General features: G+C 36.1%; 1 protein-coding gene across 1 annotated transcript; it reads left to right on the forward strand.

The window, feature by feature from the left end:
- Positions 1-1677: 1677 nt before the first annotated feature.
- Positions 1678-17392, forward strand: LOC147074862 (UBX domain-containing protein 4). The gene is made up of 11 exons (XM_085943143.1): positions 1678-1882; positions 5100-5237; positions 5554-5688; positions 6567-6737; positions 8403-8677; positions 10126-10221; positions 11087-11219; positions 12555-12712; positions 13069-13291; positions 13527-13704; positions 13970-17392. The coding sequence occupies exons 1-11, from the start codon at positions 1801-1803 to the stop codon at positions 14118-14120; spliced, it is 1740 nt and encodes a 579-aa protein (XP_085799269.1). The 5' UTR covers positions 1678-1800; the 3' UTR covers positions 14121-17392.
- Positions 17393-22322: the final 4930 nt, after the last annotated feature.

Consider the following 22322-nt stretch of genomic DNA (forward strand, 5'->3'; position numbering starts at 1 on the left):
CTATGCATGTAATACTTTATAGTTTTGAAGAACTTTTGGAATAATGGTGAATTTAGTTACACTTACCCCAATATTGGGGTAAGTGTAACAAACTGACTAGTAAGTAAAAAATATTAAAATGTCGTATTATAGTAAGATATACAGTGGGTTCTTCTTCTTCTTCGATGGCGCTACAGCTCAAGTCGAGCCCTGGCCTCCTCCACCGCTGTCCTCCAGCCGGAACGGTCCTCCGCACGTCTTTTCCAGTTCCTGATTTTTAGTATCTGGTTGGCATCTTTTGTAACATTATCACCCCATCGTGTGCGTGGCTTTCCCACTGGCCTTTTCCCTCCTGGGTTTCCTTCGAGGATCTTCTTCGGTATCCATGACTCAGACATGCGCTGGACATGGCCTGCCCAGTTTAGCCTCTGGAGTTTTATGAAGTTGGAGAGTTTTGAATCTTGGTATAAGCGGTATAGTTCCGTGTTGTACCTAATTCTCCACTCCCCACCATCATTCATGGGTCCGTATATCCGCCTAAGGATCTTTCTCTCAAAGCAATCCACCATTTCAGTGGGGTTTTACAGTGGTTTTTTACAGTGGGTTCATTCTGTACATATTAATTGTAATGATATTGTAGATCATATGGTAAAGTTTTCAACTGTATAAAACATACCCATTCATCATGAACCAGGTTGAAATTCATCTCATTAAATTCTATGTCACACTTACCCCGACTCACCTTATAAATAAGTAATAATTATCGAGTGAAGGGGAAATAAAAATATCCAGAGTAGGATGGATAAATAATTAAATAATTTTATTATAAGAAAGTTACATTAGAATATAATAAACAGTTGTATAACCTACCTACCGGGCTTTTAAAATTAACACTCTTCTTTAAGTAAACACAAATGATTGTGCAATGTAATGTAATTTTAACACTTTTTTACTGCTTAAATATTATTTGTTGACAAACGTAAATAATCCGCTATGTGCACTAGCGCTGGTAGTAAAAGGCGCATTCTGAAGCAAAGGTCAGTGCAAACTCCGTTATGTGTCATTAACAGGCGCAATTAATAGTAACTTTTTTACTTTAAAATGCAATATGTGACCGGAATATTCATAGCGTATTTTGCAAACCATTTTTTAAGTGAAAATGCATAGCTTATTTTGCATTTTTCTAAACTAGCGTTGATATTAGAAAACGGGTTTTACAGGCCTATCCGTCGCGTCTTGTTCTATCACATAGCGTAAAAATGTAAAAACGCAAAAAAAAATGTTTGTCGGATTTTGCAGGCGCAACGACGATACGTTAAAACTGTGAACTAACAAGCTTTTCCCATTTTTACCCGCAATTCCATTATAAACTAACAAGCTCCTCCAATTTAGTCGACAACAGCGCCTTCCGGCTTTTGCCTAAATCTTCTTGGAGAGTAATATTAGGTTGGGTTAGATTAGGGTATGTTAGGTTAGGTTAGGTTTGGTTTGGTTTGGTTTGGTCAAAAAAGAAAGTTGTAAAATCTCATGGCCACCTCTGCGGCACATTTACCTTATTTTTTAATATTTAGTTTAGTTTAGTAATGTTGTTTAAATTCATTTTCAGATAAGATGTTATTATTTCAATGATGAATAATTTATTTTCCCCATTGAATTATTTCGAAGACAAATGGTAAAATTTTGTGTAACAGCAACACTATCCTTGAAGTGTCATGTCACTGCTCCGAGCAAAAAGACTATTTTGATATTAGACTCACAATCAGTTGACTGTTTACTCTTGTAATATTTCAATAAGATTAAATTGTCTTACGAAAACACATCATGCGTTGGTTCAACGGCGGAATCGCGGAGGCAGTCGCACTATCAAAAACCAGAAATGCAATTTTTGTCGTCTACATCGAAGGTAACGTTCACACAGAATATTGTATTTCCGCGTATAAGTCACCGGCTCCCTCTCAAATGTCAGTCGATTTGTAACGAATACATAATAATTGCCGTACCCATTAAAGCTGGTGTAAAACCGCTACTTATTTATAATTGTATTTACATACAAATCCATTTTAAATTGCCATGTCAACCCAATTTCATGACGTTTTCGATAGGGATGTATCGCAAATGAATCACACACAACAAAATATTACACCTACGCTATTTTTTGAATGGTGTGCGAACGTTTACCTTGTTTTACGCATTATTTTTAAATACGTAGAATCTTTTATTTATGTTTTCAAATTGGCACAAAGCATTTAATTTTTTTATAATATATTTTTCCACTATAATTAGATTAATTTTAGATATGGCATTCATAGGTAAAAATATCCAATGATACTAGCATAAAATCTATGTTTTCTTTTAATCCAAAATAGATTTGGTATATTTTTCTCAAGATCTAAATGACAGCCGAGTAACTGATTGTCATGTCATTTTCACATTCACTGCTGACCAGTTAATTACTATTTAATTACCACATTTAATTATCATGCTAATAGTATCTAATGGCGATCTAATGGCCACGCGTCTATAGGGGTGAAAGACTTAATCTCATACTTTTATGGTATGTAGGTATTGACACAATATTAACTCGTTTAGTGCTAACACCGCGACTAGCGCGTTGGGAGTAATTGGCCATTAGATATAATAATCCGACACTGACAGTGGTTAAAGAGACAATCCTCATCTACAACAATGACATATTTACAATGGGTGTACAGTCGAACTTTTGATTTAATTCAATGGTGTTAATACTGAACTATCCATTCTCAAAAACCGTTAATAGTTAAAATCTAATAAATAACCGATCATTTCATGACACATGTAACAGATTAATAAATAGAATAGGCTATATCCCACTACACTACATTTTGATGCAGGGATTTGAAACAGAAACAGACAGTGTCCTACGAAAATGAGACACGCATTATTTATAGTCGTGCAACAGTGTGTGTTGCAACCTTAAACTATACCAATTTTTAATGAGCGTCAGTGCATAAACCGAGAGCAGTTGTCAGTATTCGACGTATGACGTATTCTTGACATGTGTTTAACTTTATCTCGTATTCTTCCACACTCGAGATTGGTTGCCTGCTTCTCCACAACCGTTAGGTATTTCAGTTCCCATTATTTCTAAGTTCCCTGATCCTCGGCGACTGCATTATATGAGGCTTCTATTTCCTAAAACCGTTAATGGTTAATATTTAACGCAAAACCAATCATTTCATGAACACACAGAAATGTCGTTTACTACAAATAGTATGTAAGCTATGAACATATTATCAGTTTTTGGAAATAGACATGTCATAATATAGCTATGTACCTAATTTAAAAGAAAATAATATTATGTATAGTATGTACCTTATTCCACATAATTTAACAATAAACAAGACCCGTTTCATACACTTAGACTGTAGCGATTCCCAACCTTTTTTGTTTGGCGGAACCCTTGAACCATTTTGTAAAATTTTGAGTAACTCTTACTGGCTGAAAGGCAAAATAACAAAATATTTGCGCAACCTCTTAGCAACGCATACGATAGCTGAGCAGTAACGCATTGGCATATAATATCGTGGGTCTCAGGTTCGTATCCCAGAGTAAGGTCGTAGTATGTTGAGTAAGTGATCCATTTGTTCCGGATGTTGATATATTCCACCTACGTGAGGATGAGTATAGGTGTGTGTGGTTTTACTAATTCTTAAAATAGGGTCCACTTAGCTCATTCGGTGTGCTTCCATCCTTTACAATTTTTATAATTTTTGTACTTACATATTTACTTTTCATACCGTTTTTGTGATACTGCATATATTTCTTTCTTCTTTACACTGTTTTATTAATATTTCTATGCTTTTAAATGTCATATTGTGAACGTCTTAAATTTATAATTTGTAATGTTCACCGTATGTAATAATAAATAAATTTAAGTTCATTTCTTGAAAAACAGTAATCTGTTACTAAACGTCTTCATGGGGCGACAAGATCTATGTTGTTTTGTATCTACGAGTACAGGACGTCACTGCCATTATTGTTGATAAGTAATTATTAATTTGAAACGAAATCAACTAAAAAAGTATTTCTATTCCCTTCAATTCGGACACACTCAAACTTTTATGAATTCTCACGAAAGCTCAGGGTTCCATGGAACTGGATGGGAATCAGTGGAGGGTTTACAATCGCTCTTCCATCAGAAAAAATTTGTATTTTCACAATGTTAATAATGTTAATTTAGTTTCACTTAATGAAATTTTTCATTGTAGAAAATATTTTTATCTGTTCTTTCTATATCATATCAGTCCCCTGTCCTTATCAAAACATATCGTTTACTCGCCCAATTACTGTCCTTATCTGGTCTACGATTGGTTCCCAAACTACCCTTTGATTTTTGAAATTTTTCCTTTCATGCTTAAGCCGGTATTAGACTATTAAAGATCTTTGCCAAATATCTTTTAATAAAGATTAGTCCATGGTAACGAGTGCTGTGCCACAAGGATACAAAGTTTTATAGTCTCTGGCGGCACCCGGAACAGATGTCCCAGCCATGAACTTGTGCTTGCCCTATGCCCTAATGCTGGGGCATGTCAGGGTAAAAGAAGAAGAAAAAAGACTGCTTTACAGTGTTGTTGCAGGAAATTTCAAAATTCAGTAGTTTGACAAAAATATATAAAGGTCAATGATTTTACTTGATGAAAATTAAATTAGTGGCCTCCAAAGCGTTTTATAGTTATAATCTCACAAGTACCTTCCAAAAAATCAAGTAAATGTGACCTCTAATCCAATATAATATTATATATTATCAGTAGATCTACTAAAATCTCATTTATATAATAATTGCAACCCACAACGGTACAAAAATATAAATGAAAGATTGGAAACATAAACATACAAACCAACGTATATTCGTTGTCCGTTTTTTAAACTTTATAAAATATTTTACGCAATGTAACATGCCCTCTATCTCGTGCTATAAAACATTTGATAAAATATCTTTGATGGTCTAATACTGACCCTGGAGCGTGTTGCTTCTACCTATCACCACAATACACCCTGAACTATATTGGTAATCGTATCTATTCAGGAAATCCACAGCATTTCTCATGTTAATATCCCAAACCTTTCCGGATTGCTTTCAGGAACGGACGAGCAGTCAAAGGTGATGAGCGACCTCCTGGAGCAACCAGAAGTGTCTTCGAGGCTCGAAAAAGAATCTGACTTCGTCACTATCAGGCTGAAAAGTGGCTCCGAAGCTTACACGCAATTTGCTCAAATATGTATCCTTTCAAATATTGTATTTTGTGATCTGAACTTTTGATTTTCCACTGCACCATACTTTCTTACATGCATTTGTCTGACATGACGCTGCTATTTTGACATAAATAAAGTAATAATCATTACTCATTGGAAGGAAAAAGTAGGATTAGAAGATCTAAACTCAGATAGTTGGATTGTGTAGAAAGAAATAACATCCGTGTAGCTAAGGTAGATCGTAGAAAGAGGTTTGCTTGGCCCCGTCAAGAGCTGCATTGTCTTGTAGGTATTTTTAGTTCTAATATATTTTCCTTAATCTATTTATTCATGATTGCGTAGACCAGCTAGTTCCAGTGCCATCAATATTCTTCATCTGGGAGAATGGCACTCCTCTAGAAGTGGTGGCAGGCACCATTGCAGGGGGCGCCACAGGTCTGGCGGCAAGGATAGACGCTTTGGTTGCTAAGAAATCAGGTCAGTTCGATATGTTTCCCTCAATGAATTTATATATTTGCTTCCTATGTAAGTGTTACTGAAAAAAAATGAGTGTGTGCGTGTACAATTTTGATAAAAAAAAGGATAACCGTGTCGCACGCTAAGGTGTTAGTGGTTCGAGCTCATCCGAAGGGTTGGTGGTTTTGGCCCAACTGACAGAGTTATTTTTATCACGTATTCATGTTAAATAATATATCACAAAGCAGATGTTTTCGCCAATCTGAGTCTGGGGATATTGCTCAGTGATATACTATTTGACTGCAGAGTGAAAGGTTGGTGATGCGAATCCGCATATGGGCATTTTTTCACTGTTCAAGTTAGTTATGATGTTTTTTCATTATACATCAGCCAGATTCACTCGACCGGCAATTTTGCTATACCAAAAACTAAATATTATGCCACGCTCCCACATGGCAATTTTGGTCGCTCGACTTTAAAATATAAAATTGATATGGATGTTGCCATGTCATATCAGTTTTAGTTAAATCATTTCGTCCGCTGCTTAATTATTTTTGAATTATGATTCACAATTGAATCGACTAAAAGTAGAAAGGACTTCTATCTCTTTTAATTCAACTCACGAGTTGATCAACTTTCACTCATCAATTTAGTTTCAACTGTCATTCAACAGATATTGAACGACAAATATCGATACATAGGAACGCGGCAAAGACTGTTGTCTGTCTGCCTGGGACATTCTTTAAACGCGCTTGACTGAGGAGAAGAAAGCCTCGAGAAAATCTCTAGTTTGAAATCTGACAGAAGACAGAATAATCTTACAATCAATCTATCTTGCAGTGTTCACAATATATTTTTGGTCAATAGGGCTTATAAAATTTCTAAATGTGTTTATTTAGATAAGAAAACATCGCCAATGTCCATGCACCAGCCCTCGACGAGTGGTAGCAATCCGATTGCATCTTCTTCGTCTGCCTTCCTGGCGGGTGAGCAGGCCGCAGGGGCCAGCACTATGCCTTCTCAAAAACCGATACCCACTGTTCAAGTTGACCATGCCAGTACTCCAGAAGGTAAGACTAATTACGTTCATAACGGATATCCTACCAGTGGGTTATAACCAAACAATTATTTACTGTTGAAAATAGTTTTTAGTTACAAGCATTAATTATTTAACAAGTTATAAACCAAAAATTCATTATCTACCCAAGTGGAGCTACCAATGACTGCCACGTACTTGTGGTAGGTACCGAACTGGAAAATGGTCACTATGGCTAGGTACAGGTGGTTCATGTACATGTAAATTGTACGTAAAATATTTCACCGTGGCACAGTTCGCCGTGAGCTTTCTATCGGAAAGAGATGACCATATACTATACGGCAGGGGTTCCCAACCTTTTTGTACTCTAGAGCACATTCTAAAATATCGGTAGGGTGGAGGGCACCACCTATTTTTAACCGACAAACTCCTTCCATAACTTCTCATTTTCCCATAATTTATTTTCTTATATTCATAATTTATTTTCTTATATTCATAATTTATTAATAAATAATAAACAAAAATGTTTCAAAATAATAAAACTATTATTCAAATTGCATACACACAGAGAAATGTATTTACAAAACGTAAACAAAGTAAACAACAAATACAAAGAAAACATTTTATAAAAAAATAGAATATCAATATGTCAATGTGATCTTTGGCATTGCATATCATTGGCCAGTGCCTCATAATTAGGAGAGTATGACAATAATCCTGTTAGCAAACAATCATAAAGATGCTCATCGGTGAGTCGAGATCTATATCTTGATTTTATTAAGTTCATGTTTGAAAACAATGATTCGCATAAACATGTCGAACCGAAAAATGATTCAATTTTATATGCCGCTTTTTTCAAAAATGGGAACTTTTCTCTGTCCACTGTATTCCAAAAGTCCCCGAACGGGGCAGAAATCGCAATCACAATGACGACAACGCGGTTCCAGGCGGGGAATGCTATTTGCACATCACTCCTTGTACACGCCGAAAACCCGAACTGAGCCGATGATCGCCGAAGCAATCGGGACGGTACGAGCACGTGACTACTGTCACGTGCTTCGGCGTTCATCGGCTCAGTTCGTGGCGTTCGTTCACTTCGGGTTTTCTGCGTGTGTCAGGTTAGCGTGAAAATTCTGTCTCTGTCGAATAATGGCGGGCACATACGAATCGCCCCATGGCGCCCGCGGGCACGGGGTTGGGAACCCCTGCTATACGGTATAAATTTTATTAGATTCAATATGAACATTAATTCAATTTTCATAGTTGATTTTGGCAAAATTCATGAATTCAAGAATGAAAACCTAACCTAACCTTAACAAATAATCCAGTATATCGGCTATTTTCAAAAATTGTTTGCTGCTGGCTACCTGTAAAGTGTAAACCGACAAGATCCGTGTTTTATATAGACATGAATTTTATGTCAGTACTATGCGACCAAAAGAGTTTGGACGGTCTTTAATATATGGCCATATATTTCCGATACAACATGTCACGGTGAAGTGTGGTACTGTGAACTGCATACGTAAAAGTTTCCGGACGAGGTACAGAAAAGGAAATTGCTGAAAGAAGCCAGGACTTTCATCGGGATGTCATGTTCTTGTTGATAATTACTTCTATGTGTCTATTGTTATCCCTCATTCGTTATGAACCCTATTGCAGAATGCATTCTCTAAATCAATGTAACCGATTCTATTTTCAGACAACTCAGACGAATTCGAAACTGTATGCGAAGACGGGGTGTGCTTCCGTAGGCCGAAGGAAACTGCCCCCGACGAAAAGACTGAACCGGCAACCTCCTCCAAACATTCTGATGACAGTCCAACCCAGGAGGAGGCAGCCACGACAAAGACTGAAGACAAGACCGCAGAGGTCACCAAGAAGACAGCTGAAGAGATGACCGTAGAGGAGAAAGTAGAAAGGGCCAAGGAACTTATTGAGATAAAACGGAAGGAGAAGGAAGAAAAGGAAAAAGAGGTACATGCCTATATTTTAGTTGTTTTATTAGATTTTTCATCACTGACGGGTGACATCAACCCTAGTTACGCCACTGCTCAGATGCGTTGATGATCCGCACACACAATAGAAAAATTAGAGGGAACGTTGGTCACTGCTGCATTCTGCTTCTACAGGGTAAAGAAAGGACTTGCCGCACAAATTTATGATTTCTTCTTTAACCCTTTTACTCCCACGGGGCCGATATTTCGGCCCACCATACCTATGCGAAAACTCCATCTGGGCCGATCCATCGGCCGAAAGTTTGGAACCAAATTTACGATTTATTCCAAATTTTTTCCCGTCATATTTCGTTCATGTAGACGAAGCATTATATTCACTGTGTGTTGGGTGGTGACTAACATTTATTTTAGTGTCGGCATTGTTTATAATTATGCCATACCCTAATAACTCACAAGCCATAATTGCTCTGCTGTCGAACTTGAGACCAAAGAGGGTCATAAAAATAATAAAACATTATTTTTATGACACATTTTAAATTCTGATATTTCTTTTAGTTGTTTTATGATTCATATATCACATTACAAAATGAAATTTGTAATTTTTGAACTAACAATGGATGCCACTGTATTTTTGGTAAGATGGTGAAAAAATACATGAATATAAATAATATTATAAATGATTTAGTGCTTTAAGACTTATTTTTTGAAATTACTTCATTCCATATCAGTTAGTCGTCGATACTGTATCGAATTCTCTTGCGATTTCGTGAATTGAATAATATTCTTGAATACCTTGACACTATACGATTTTTTTTGATTACTTTATAAAAATTCTATTTCATAGAGAAATAATAATATGTTTATTTTTTTTTCTGTTACTACATAAGGATAGATTATATTATAAAATTTGATATATCAATTATAAATAAAAAAATGTTGTCACACTTGTTTTGTTGTTCAAACATAGTTTTATCTGTTCATTTCTTAATAAATATTGATACATTATTTTTTTCTTTTGTTTTATTGATGTAAACTATCAATATTATTACTTATTATTGCTTTATACACCATTGAGAACACACAAAAAAAGTTTCAAATTTTTAAAACATGTGTAGAATTAGTTATTTAAAAAAAACTAAATCGACGATTTGTTGTCAAAAAACGCTTGGGAGTTTTCGCATATGCTAGGCTAAATCAGCTGGGAGTAAAAGAGTTAAAAGTATAATATTTTTGGACTTGTTGCAATCTGCTTCTCGTAGATATTAGTCTCGTTTAAAAATTGGCATCAAAAAATCATTTTCGAAAAAAGTGGACTTACCGCCATCTGCTTCTCGGCCCCAGATTTAGGGTCAAAAATATTAGGTTATGATTTTTGATTCTAGTCTTAAATTCCCAGCATCAATAATTAATTTTTACATTGAAAGATGTCCATAATATTAAATTGAATGAATTGAATTGATGTTTCAGGAGGAAAGACAGCGGGAACTAGAGAGGAGGGCGCAGGGCCATGGCGCTGCTGAACTCAAGAGATGGCAGCAAGAACAGGAGTTAAAGACTTTAAAGGTACATTTATAATCTCAAGGAAGTTTACAGTAAAATGCATACGGTGCTCATTGGGTTAAAAAAATCGAATTAATGTAAATATATATACAGTCAAACTCGGTTATTACGATCACGGACATAGCGAGATCTCGGAAGTAATGAGGAAACATTCGTTGACATGGTTTATGATTTTCTGCATACATTTATTCACTGTTATAACGAGCAACTTATCGTATATACCGAGCTAAAATACTGTTAATGTGTCGATTATTTAAAAACATTTCGACCCTAAGCAATAAAATTCGATCGGATAGGATGTCCCCAGGGACGGATTACGTTTATGACACTAGTTAAGTGTCTAATTGTTGTTTTCGCCGACAATAATGATAACGTATCCACGCACATGGTTGAAAAATCCAAGGTTTGTGAAGCCCGTAGGTACCTACCAGCGTTCATTACAATAAACAACTTCTTTTGTAGTTTATGAAGGCCATGCTTGTTTCGGAGATTTTTACGATTGTTTTCAGATTTTTTATTTTCGACTTTTTTTGTTATGTAACCGCTCATTTAAAAATACCTATTCTCTGATATAACGAGTACCGCTTATAACAAGCAAAATCAGTCGGTCCCATCTTCCTCGTAAAAACCAAGTTCGACTGTATATTTGATTTATAGCTATTTAGAATTATGGGTAAACTTTATGACCGCTCATTTAAAAATACCTATTCTCTGATATAACGAGTACCGCTTATAACAAGCAAAATTCAGTCGGTCTCATCTTCCTCGTAATAACCAAGTTCGACTGTATATTTGATTTATAGCTATTTAGAATTATGGGTAAACTCTATAACTACGTAAGCAAATTATAAATCTATATTATTTATAGGAAGAGAGGCTGCGGGAGAAACAAGAGAATGACAAGGTGAGAGCCAGAATCTTAGAGCAAATTGCACAAGACCGTGCCGATAGACAAGCCAGGTTCGCTCCGGTTCCTGTCGCCACAGACACTACACCTAATTGTAAGTCACTGACATTTAACTAAAACCATTAACAGCGTTTTGACTAAGACTCCATTGCTCGCAAAATGATCTGTAATTCTTCGTCATTCCAAATGTACGACTGCATGATATATCTTAGTTACAATACAACTGAAGAGTAAATTTTTTAAATATGGTTTTTGGTCACATTCCATGTAATTTGATGAGACGAGGTGATCGATATATTATTAAAATTACAGAATCGATCAATAGTTTTCAAGTTATTTGGTTCAATCAATATCTATATAAAAAGGAACCATATTGAGATTATGCAAAAGCTACCCATGTATAGATCCACTAGGTGAGGGCGCCACATGCTTACATTTGACATATCATTCAATACTTTTTATACTGTGATCATTATCATCAGGGGCGCGACAACCCGGTGTGGGTCCTGGCCTCCTCCAACAGCTCCCTCCACCTGTCCCTATCCAGTGTGGCCGCTTTCCAATTTGGTACCCCCAGAATACGGCAGTCACTGGCAGCTCCATTTAACCAGCGAATCTTTGGCCTCCCTCTTCTTCTACGTCCTATTGGATTGCTGGACATCACTCTCTTTGCCAGTTCATTGTCATTCATACGGTGCACATGACCTAGCCATCGCAGTCTCCCAACCTTAGTTGATTGAACTGCGCTGCAATCTTCGTACAGCCCGTAGAGCTCAGCATTATATCTTCTCCTCCAATTGGTGCCATCCTTGATCGGTCCATATATACGGTGGAGAATTTTTCTTTTAAAGATGTTCAGGGCTCGTTCATTTCGCAGAGTTAATGTCTAGGTTTCCGATGCGTAGGTGAGCACTGGCTTTACAAGTGTCTTTTAGTTGCTTTTAGTTCGGCGAGATAGTAAGCGGGACTTAAAATGTCATAACAGGCCAAAGTAGCATTTATTCGCAGACATGATTCTCTTGTTGATTTCTTCTGTAATACAACCATTTGCAGTTTCTAATCATTAGTTTCGTGTTTGGATAAGTTATTAGTACTTAATTGGGAATTCTTTTTCAAAAGCAAACGGTTTTTTAGTTATGCTTTTCTATTATTTAGTTGCAATCAAACGCATGAAAAATATACTGCCGCTAAGCAAGGTACAGCATCACTGATATATCTGATAAAATTCACCTGTGAATGTTCCGAATGAATGTCCGAATCAAGGTCCAAGAAAATTTTAGAACATAGAATCTCATTAGTGGAGGCAAGTGTGAAGTTAACCATAATCGGGCGAGAGAATAAATGCTTTTGTAAAAATTGACGTTTAAACGTGGCATTAATCGTATTGTAAAAATTGAAAACTGCTCTAAATTAGTTTTTTGTGTTTCAGCATCTCCCTCGCAGCCAACCGCCTACACCCCCTCAACCGATACTAGCAACATAACCCGAATCCAATTCAAAATGGCCGACGGTTCCACTCACACAACACAGATGGACTCCGATGCCACGCTCGGCGAATTGAGGCAGCATGTCAGGGAAAATATTCAGGTATTAATCAGAGTTTTTACTGTTATCTATCTTTCAGACGTTCTGACAGACTTCCATGTTGTTGGTTGGTATTAGAACGTCTAGGTGTGTTATGTGGAGTGATGTTGGGTGGCCGAGCCATCCATCTCTGTCAAATGCCCCAGCCAGAGCAATTTTCATCAGGTTTAAATGTCGATGGGAGTAGATACGTATTATGTAATAAATTTTGTTTTATCATTTCTTCAACCATTTTTTGTTTCCTGTCTGATGTTTGTTTTCCACCATGTTTTGTACCATTGTTTGGCATTTACTATACCGCCTATGAATATTCATTTTAAAAACAACCTGTATCTTAATAAAACGACATAACATTACAGACATCAGGCGCTTTCACTCTGTCCACGATGTACCCGAGAAGAGTTCTGCCGGAGACGGATGACCAGGAAACTCTGCGCTCCCTCGGCCTGTCGCCTTCAGCGTCTCTACTAGTAATGCGGGGTACATCCGCTGCAAATGCCACTTCCGTGAAAGCTGGCGGAGCCGTTTCTCCTTCTGGAACCAGCTCCGGATCGCCTATCGCCAATGCTGGTGGATTCTTCGGTGAGAAATTTGTTTAATATAGAAAATTAATTCTTCTACCGGATACCGAGCCAAAATTTTGACTATAGATGAAGATATTTTTCAAGCATGCATAATATTATGAATTTGGCAGATATATATGTGATACAAATTGGTAACTCACACCTTTAGAGGTATGAGGGGTTTGCCACTACTCAAATCGCGGGTTCCATGGTTTATTAAACTTGTTGATGATATTTTTCACAAATACTTTTAGGCATGATCACACAGCTGTTCTGGTCAGTACTAGTACGCCCTGCACAGGACCTATTTCACTGGCTGAGTGGCCTTGTCAGTGGCGGTGGAGGGGGTAGAAGACCAGCGGCAGGTGGGCAGTCAGGATCTCAGATGGGAGGCAGCGGCGGGATTAGGAGACAGCAATCTGACGGAGAGAGGTCTGTGCTAAATGAATATATTTTTTAACACTAGCAATAGAACAGGCCATGAAACACGGAGTTAAAAAGTAGGCTGATTCTATTAAAATTTTTTCAAATCAATCAGATAAAAATGGTTATATCAAACAGTCAAAAAGCCGCTCAAGAGGCAAATATTTCGAAATCGGAGATACTTAATTTTTATTTATGGACACTTCTGCCATTTCGTTGTCCAAATCATTTGTGATGTCATATACATAAATATATTATGCTTTCAATTTTGCAGTGGTGCGAAACGGCGACGTGTGGTACCGTCCGGGGGTGGCGGCGCCGGCAGCAGCTCGGTGCGGCGCGAAGGGAACACATACCGCCTGAGAGACCAGGATTCGGACGACGAGAACAACACATGGAACGGAAACTCCACGCAACAGATGTAAACGGAAATCGCCGCCCAGGATTATGAGCCAATATCATCATAAATAATAGTTGCAGAATGTGTAATAAATGTGTCCATTATACCCGTGATTTTGTGGTAATCCGCACTGATGTTATGGCTAATTTTATCGTTGAAACAATCCAGGTCATATGTTTCATTTTGTCAAGATTTGCGTACATGTTGTATAAATTGGTTGGCAGAAATTCTAAATTATTTATTTGCAAATTATAAATACAAGACATTCACAACATGACATAATTTTTTTTTAATAAAACAAAAAACTGTCTAATAAGAATACATATGAATACGTGTATTTATTAAGGCGCTAAGTACCAAAATAATAAAAACTGACATTTTTATAGAAAAATGTTCTACATACCAACGCCAATAACTTCAACTATAGTCTAAATGCCTCAAGCAAGTCAAAAAAATACAGCAAAATAATTAAACCTGTCGAAGTTGTAAGTCCGTTGGCGTGTTTTATTTATAATGGTGTAAGTAGCACTGCAGTGGTCAACGGCATTCAATATAAAATAGCCGACGATTGTGTGTTGACACTTGCGAGTTCTTAATACCTAAAATTATAGAAGCTGCCGTGATTGCTTCACACTGTAAAACTACATTTTTCAAAAGGTCTGCTCCATGAAATTTTACTGCAATGACTCGGTATTTTGTAACTACAGGCAATACTACTTTTGGGTACTTAGAGCCTTATTTAATACACGTATTCATATATTATCCACCTAAACCCACGTCACGCTAGTGGAATACATAAATATCGATATCAAAGCGATTCGGTTGAACACAATTTTTTCCTTACCGATTGACTACCAAGTGATCCCTATTTTAATACCCAGCGAATTAAAAAAAATATTTTGTATACGTACGTACGTTTTGTACTACGGTATGTAAACATATTTAAGAAAAGGTCAGTCGAATAAAGCCACGACACTATCCATACAGCATCAAGAAAGTAAAGGGAGTCTCAAAAAAATCTTTTTGAATTCCCACTACCATAAGGCTGTACTTCAATTGATGCAGTGCTCAAACAATAGACCCGCTCTCAATCTAGCTTTGAAGGGAAGGAGTCTTTTTGAAGGTTTTACATAGTATTACGACGAGGGAAAAGCATGTTGATTACATGCTCTGTAGTGGATGCTGTCTAAACTGTGATTTAGGATGGTTGCTCTTGGGTTTGGGTCATTACTGGCACAACTTTATAGCATAGTAAATTAAGCCAATGAGCAGTGTATGTTGAAATGTTTCATGACACATATAACATTGTTAGAATCACAGCAATTAAGATGGTTCTTTAAGTGATTCTGAACTTCTGAATTGTGCCATATTATTTTTTATTGTGCTCTGTGATTACCCGTCAGGGGCGTCACAGAATATTTGAAAATTTTAACAACCCCGTGGCAATCTTAATTCTTTGCGCTGATGCATGATTACTGTTTTCTACAGTCAATAACAAAACTTCCAACACTGCAGACATTACATACGGAGATGACCCGGAATCGCATATTATGATTTTACTTCCCTCTGTCTGTATGGTACACATCAATACCTAACCTAACCTAACTTTTTGAGGGGTGCAGTGATAAATCTTTGTACACTAAGGATGCAGTGAAACAAATCGTCAGCCGAATGCAGAACTATTCTAACTCACATTTGAAATATATAACTCTCTCAAAAATTTCAAATGTAAGTTAGAATAGTTCTGCATTCAGCTGACGAAATAAATTTGATAAACACAAACTTCAGAGCCACTTATTATTCTTTGTCGGATCCACTTCACGATTTTAGGTCATGCCTAAAATGATTTATATTCCAGTTATACCTGGCTCAACCTAAGTGAATCCATTGACCCTCGTACTTTAATACTTCTAATGGGAATTTCACTCATTAGAAATATAATGACTTTTTTTCTTCTTTATGTGCAGTTTTCTAAACAAAGGTTGACTGTCATTGTTTTAATCTCCATTTATTCATTATGACTCAAATATGGATTCTTCAGTCAGGAAATGTGTCTTCTTTTTGATCTTCTATTTATTGCCCTGTTTCTGTCTGATTAACTGAACGATTACATTTGTCATTTCGAGAAACCTAACCTAACTGACTGAAATTATCTTTCTGATAAAATGCTGTAAAGGATGCATTCATAAAAAAAATGCATATGAATCGATTCTTCGTCAATATTTTTTAAATGCGGCAAGACTTTGCCATACAACATTCCGATTGATGCAGTATGTGAATAATGTCTTATATTATATTCCTATACTAATTCAAAAGTTGTACATAATATGTAGTTAATTATCGATAACACAGTGTGGATTGCCGTCACAAAATGTAAAAATCAAAACAACTCTTCTATAAGCTTATTTTAATTCTATTTAGTAAATTTCTCTGTTGCAAACATTGAAATATTCGAAAAAAATAAAAGTATAATATGGTGCTAGATTCATATTTGAATTTTCTTTCATTTTTGTCAATTTAAAACCACGTTTTTCATCGCAAATGAATGTTATCTTGATCCTATAAAATAATATGCATGCAGTTTCCTGTTTTATCCAGTGATATTGGTTTTGTTGAGGATAAATAGATGGCAGTATAATATATCAGTACAGTGGATTTTCGATCTATCGTTTCTGAAGTGACCAGTGAACCAAACAATAAACAGTTTGGGGCAAGAAATCATGACTCTTTAAAGGTTTAATTATATCGTTATAGCAAACAATGTATTACTGTGTCTATATTGCTGAATGTTCTGAGAGACTCATGGCGTTCTTTACCTGGTCTGGCTATCGAGTAAGCCGCCTTCATCTTTCACGTTGAAGACTCTGTCGTTTGTTGAATCCTTGAATTTTCGTATTTTAAAATGAGCCTACAGGGACATGATTGGTCGAGGAGGAACAGTATATCGAGAATCCACTGTATTACAGTGAGATGATACATATTTTAATTGGCATCCATTTTGTTTTTAGAATTTATCATTTGTACCAAAATTATCTTTTTTTTATTTCTAAATTAATAATTATTAGTCAATTATTGGACTGCAATAATGCCATCCAATAATAATATGCCTATTTAAAGAAATGTGTAAATTAATTAAAATATTATTCACAAATAAAAATACTATATTTCTGGCAACATTTTATCCATAGGTGTAGTAATTAAAAGGTTGTGTGAATATGTTATTGTGATCCCTATGATTTTACTTACAGTATAAAAATATATGCAAGATATATTTACTCATAATTATTCAAATAGTACATGATGGAAAATCTAAAAAAAAATATTTTAGTGAAGGTCCAAACCCAAATTTATTGTACGCATGTGACATCTATCATTTATAGTTGAAAGTTTTTTTTTTCAGTTTGTGAGTTTGTTTACGATACAAATTAATCAAGTATTTACTAAATCAAAAGTATGTGAAGGATATATAAAAAAAGCATTTAATCCTTTAATAAAACATATCAAAGGGTCAAATTACTAGACCAATTTGGGTGTTTTATGTCAATGATTCATTGGTCATTTCGTAATTAATTTTCTTCTATACACTTTTGGTTTAGTAACTTCTTTAATATTACTATTATTATGTATAGATTATTGTGTTGTTATATTTTTAATTTTAAATATAATATAATTCATATAAATACTGTTTGTTCCAACGCAAATTGTATCTATAGTTATAGAAATTAAAATAAATAAATAATTCATGATTAAGATTGCGTGTTTTATTTCTTTATAGTCATGCAGCTCTACCTCACAGTGGTGAAGGGTAGAGGTAGGCTGTTAAGATTCTACAAAAATAGTACACACTAAGCTTTGTCAGCCATACGTATTTGTTGTCATTGAACAATACCCCGTTTACATGTGCATGGATCCACTGCTGACAGTACATATTATTGCGGACATAACAGGAAAATGCACGTGTAGACATGTATTTTCCTGCAAGTTGCAAGATCGCATGCATGAATCAAAAGAAGTGTCTGAATTTTCGCTTGACAGTTGGGATTTGTACAATATTTGCGCATGCGCTGTTGAACGATAGTGGCAAACCTGCCGGAAAAAAAATGAACTACCGCGCAGACTCATTTTGGGGTTAACCGATTTTCATGACTGTCAAATAGTACCATAAAATGACAACATCGCTTCTCGCTTACTCTTGAAGAATGAGATTGGCGAGACAGTCGGCACATTTACGTGTAAAGTTATCGCGATAGTTTTTAAATACACACTTTTGGTGCAAGTAAATCGATGCACGTGTACAGGCGCCATAAGAACACATCTTTCAGATAGTGTTACGTTTTCAAAATTTAATTAAACCCTGCATAAACCTAGCCATAATAGACAAAAAATATATGTCTGTCTATAAAATATCTAAAATTATGCCATTAATCATACATATTTTTAGATATTTGACAGATAGAAGAATATTTTATAACGAATATTCTGTTTTATCCTCAACTTCGTCGTGTTGTCGAATATTAGGCAGGTCATTGTCATTAGACCATACACTTGATGGAGTTGAAAGCGTTCAATTAGTGCCACATTGCACGATACGAGGGGAGTTCCATAAGTTCATGGAATGGTGGTGAATGTCAATACTTTCACCCCAATGGGTTTAAATTATTTTTTTATTGTTAGGTATACTTGTGCAATTTCAAGTTGATTGTTCCATTAAATACTTAGTTCATGACAATGCACCTGTTCACACTGCTCAAATTGCAATTAGCTGCTATGAAAAAATGCGGCTTCCAGGAATTGCCTCATCCATCTTACAGTACTGATCTGGCACCTAGTGATTATTACCTGTTTGCAAATTTGAAGAAAGACGTGGAAAACATTTAAATCATGATGAGTCCCTACAGCTAGCTGTAAACGAGCATTTTGAAGGAAAATCGGAAAATTATTTTTATTAAGGTTTAGAAAAATTAATCGATCTAAGCGCATTCATGTCCAAGATTGTATTGAAAAATATATTACATTATATTCTTTTCTTTCTGTCTCATTCTGCGAATCTATATAACTCCCCTTGTATATATAAATAATAAATACCATTTTCACTTCTACCCAGACATTTACCAAATTTTGGACCTTACCCTATGCTGGAATTGAACCCACAATAATTATGCTTTTAGGTGGGCATTCAACAGTAATCCACTGCATTTGTAGTCCCCACATATTTACCTGCTTACCATGACAGTGATAATGATAGGAAGGGTTAAAAAAAAAGAATCTTAGGGGTGTCTTTTTTATTTATTATAGAACAATTTATAGGTATCAGGCAAGGCCTGAACAAAAACGATGCACGAGTGCGAGTGAGAAAGTATTCGGCACCCTTACAATCTCTGCGACACGCGCTAGAGTAAGATAAAAGGTCTACATATCTGTGAGCTAGTTTTCAAAAGTAACGCCATCAAATCGGGGCGAAACGCTTCACATACCGTCGATAACTTGCGAGCTCGAGTTGCTAAAATTGATATTTTTTGTGTTAAACATAAAGTCAATGGTAAATATTTTTATTTAATTAAGTTGAAAAGATGGTTCTGTGTGTTGTCTTACAATGTGGTTGCCGTACTTTATCAGTACGCAAGTATGCAAGAAGATGGTATTACGTTTCATAGGTAAGTTGATACATGTTCGTGATAATTTATTTTATTATATATTTTAATATCAATGACCTAGTGTTTTTTTAAAATAACTTAAATTATGGATATCTTTACCTAATGGTTGCATTTTGACCGCTTAAAAATAATATATAACGTAAAAAAATAGAAAATTATATTTAAATTTTGAGCGTCTAGTGCGAGCACTTTGGGCGAACACTAGCGAAATGGTCTATGGTCTCGAACATTTGTAGACGAATGCGTTCGCTCGCCCACAAACCAAACGCAAGGCACGCGGCTTTATTTAGCAATGCAACGGGTGGCGTCTAGATGTATCTATAGTCTAAGGTATTAGGACATATTTTAATGTTACATTCATCATTGCTAATTTTTTTTTAACCATTTTTAATATAAATAAATAAAGAATTAGGTATATCGATAAATTGTAATTCGCTCATTACAATTTCGATGATTTGCCATTATTTCTGATTATCGAATCATGAGTAGGTACCTAGTAACATTTTTGTCTATAATTATGTATGTCTTTATATTATGGCAATATGTTTTAATTATCGACATATTCAGTTTTTCAGTCACTGTTCACACTTATGGATAACTTTCTTGAGATTTCATCGCTGTTGAAGAATAGGTGGATGTAAGAGTCGGAGGTATGTTGTCTAAGCCAATGATGTGTCAGTATTCAAGATTGGTGGTTGGCAATATAGCAACGTAGTAGTGATGACTTTGGAGTCTGCTACCAGCTATTGCCGCTCAGATAGCCACCTCTTTGTGAAGTGCCATGTCATAATGATGTGCATCCGTAGGTATTTAATGCTGTTAAGACTGTCGATATATTGCCCGATGCTCATCAGGGGGAAATCTGGTATAAGCCCGGTGATAATGTTGTCAAGCCGGCATGAGATTATTATGCAGCCTGCCGATTATCTTTTGGAACCTATTTTTATAATAGTGCCTTTCTATATGTCACTGTTTTTGTGCAATCATAACAATTAATGCAGGTTCACGTATTTTCATACCACATGGTATACGACTGTCTGCGAGCTCTGGAAGAAATGAATGCTTGTAAAAGTAAGTCAGACGGAATATGACTTCTTGTTCAAAACTCGGATCAGGATACAATCTTACAACTTCTATTCCATATACAATTAAGTCACAAAAGTCTTTCATGGCAATATACGGTTGATCTTGTATTTGGAACCAGTAATTGTGTGACGTTTTCAGACAAAAAGTGGAATTAATGACGCTGGTGCAAATGTTTTCTAGAGCTGCTTCAGAAATTTATTTGTTGCCAATTGAAGGAAGACATTTAACCTCAATTATTCCATTATTAGTTATTAAACCAACTGGAATTGCGCCTAAAAATTCCTTAGGAAAAGGCCACATGCCGTCTGACAGATGGCAGCACGTGGCGGCAGAGAACTAGTCACATGCACCTTTCTACCATATATAATTTCTTCGGTTTCAACATGACTTTTGGAAAGTAAATTTTTGACAGTACCTTTAATGATACTGTGTAGTATATTATCTATGGTGTAGTATCCCTCATTTTGATCACGTTTCCTGTAAGAGGGAGGGTTCTTTCTTTCTTCTTACTGACAACAGTCGCTTGGAGCTGGTTTTTGGTGAACGCCCGAGTTCTGAACTTCGCCTCTCCCTCCTCCTCATCAACCCACATGGAGACGAAACAATGGAACCAGAAGGAAACCGAATGACATCTGCGTGAGGACGGTGAACGCTGGATGGGACGGGATGCGTGCTCGCGCAGATCGCGAGGGTGGCTTGAGACCGATGAAATTAAACTCTCAACCAAATAATCCTTTGAGGCAAGGACCTCCCCCGGCCCTCATCAATAGCCGGATTAAAATCACACACATGGTACACACACACAAAGTAAATTCAACCAATCTGTACTATAGATAAAACACCACAGATGAAGGGGATAAGAGCTCTAAGCTCAGGTGCCCCATAAACTAGGATTATCAAAAGTCAAAGCCCTCATTTTGTAATGACAAACCAAGTGGATTGTCAATTTGTCGAACTGTTTTCAACTGCAATCGTTCGCAATACGCATCAGAAAAAACCTCCGCTTGCAACCTCTGTAAAATACAATTCAGTTTCAGATATATCAGCCTTAGCAGCATTAGGTCCGTATTCACGGGGTCCATTATTCAAACGATTCAAATCGACATGCTCTCTTTTATACTTATAGGTACCTACGATGAATTCAAATTTAAACGCTTGGCTTTGAGAGTATTTATACGTTGGATCCGTTACAGCACATTTTTTTTTGTTTTCACCGTGATTTCATTTCTCAGTTGTATCTTGGAGTAAATTAGTAATAGAAGCTGAACCCATTGTGTGGACTGCACCATAGTATCAGTATCTAGTTTCGTTGTTTCGTAGCTTTCACTTTTAGAAACGTCAACCATCTTCCCGCCCATTTCACGCCTGTGAAGTGAACTAGTGAAGACAAAAGTATATTAGTCTATGGTGAAGACTGAAGAGCAGTGTTGCCATATTTTGAAAGTGGAATTATAGTACAGTGCCTTCAAAATTATAGTATTTCGGCC

Source organism: Rhyacophila brunnea, unplaced genomic scaffold (genome assembly GCF_057557595.1).
Source record: "Rhyacophila brunnea isolate RB1 unplaced genomic scaffold, BYU_Rbru_1.0 scaffold_15, whole genome shotgun sequence".
Classification (NCBI taxonomy): Eukaryota; Metazoa; Arthropoda; class Insecta; order Trichoptera; family Rhyacophilidae; genus Rhyacophila; species Rhyacophila brunnea.

Bases quoted from the DNA above. Each gene is read 5' to 3' on its own strand.
- LOC147074862 (XM_085943143.1), top strand. From the start codon at position 1,801: ATGCGTTGGTTCAACGGCGGAATCGCGGAGGCAGTCGCACTATCAAAA. The intron at 5,689-6,566 runs GTCAGTTCGATA...GTGTTTATTTAG, and splicing joins TTTGGTTGCTAAGAAATCAG to ATAAGAAAACATCGCCAATG. The intron at 8,678-10,125 runs GTACATGCCTAT...TTGATGTTTCAG, and splicing joins AGGAAGAAAAGGAAAAAGAG to GAGGAAAGACAGCGGGAACT.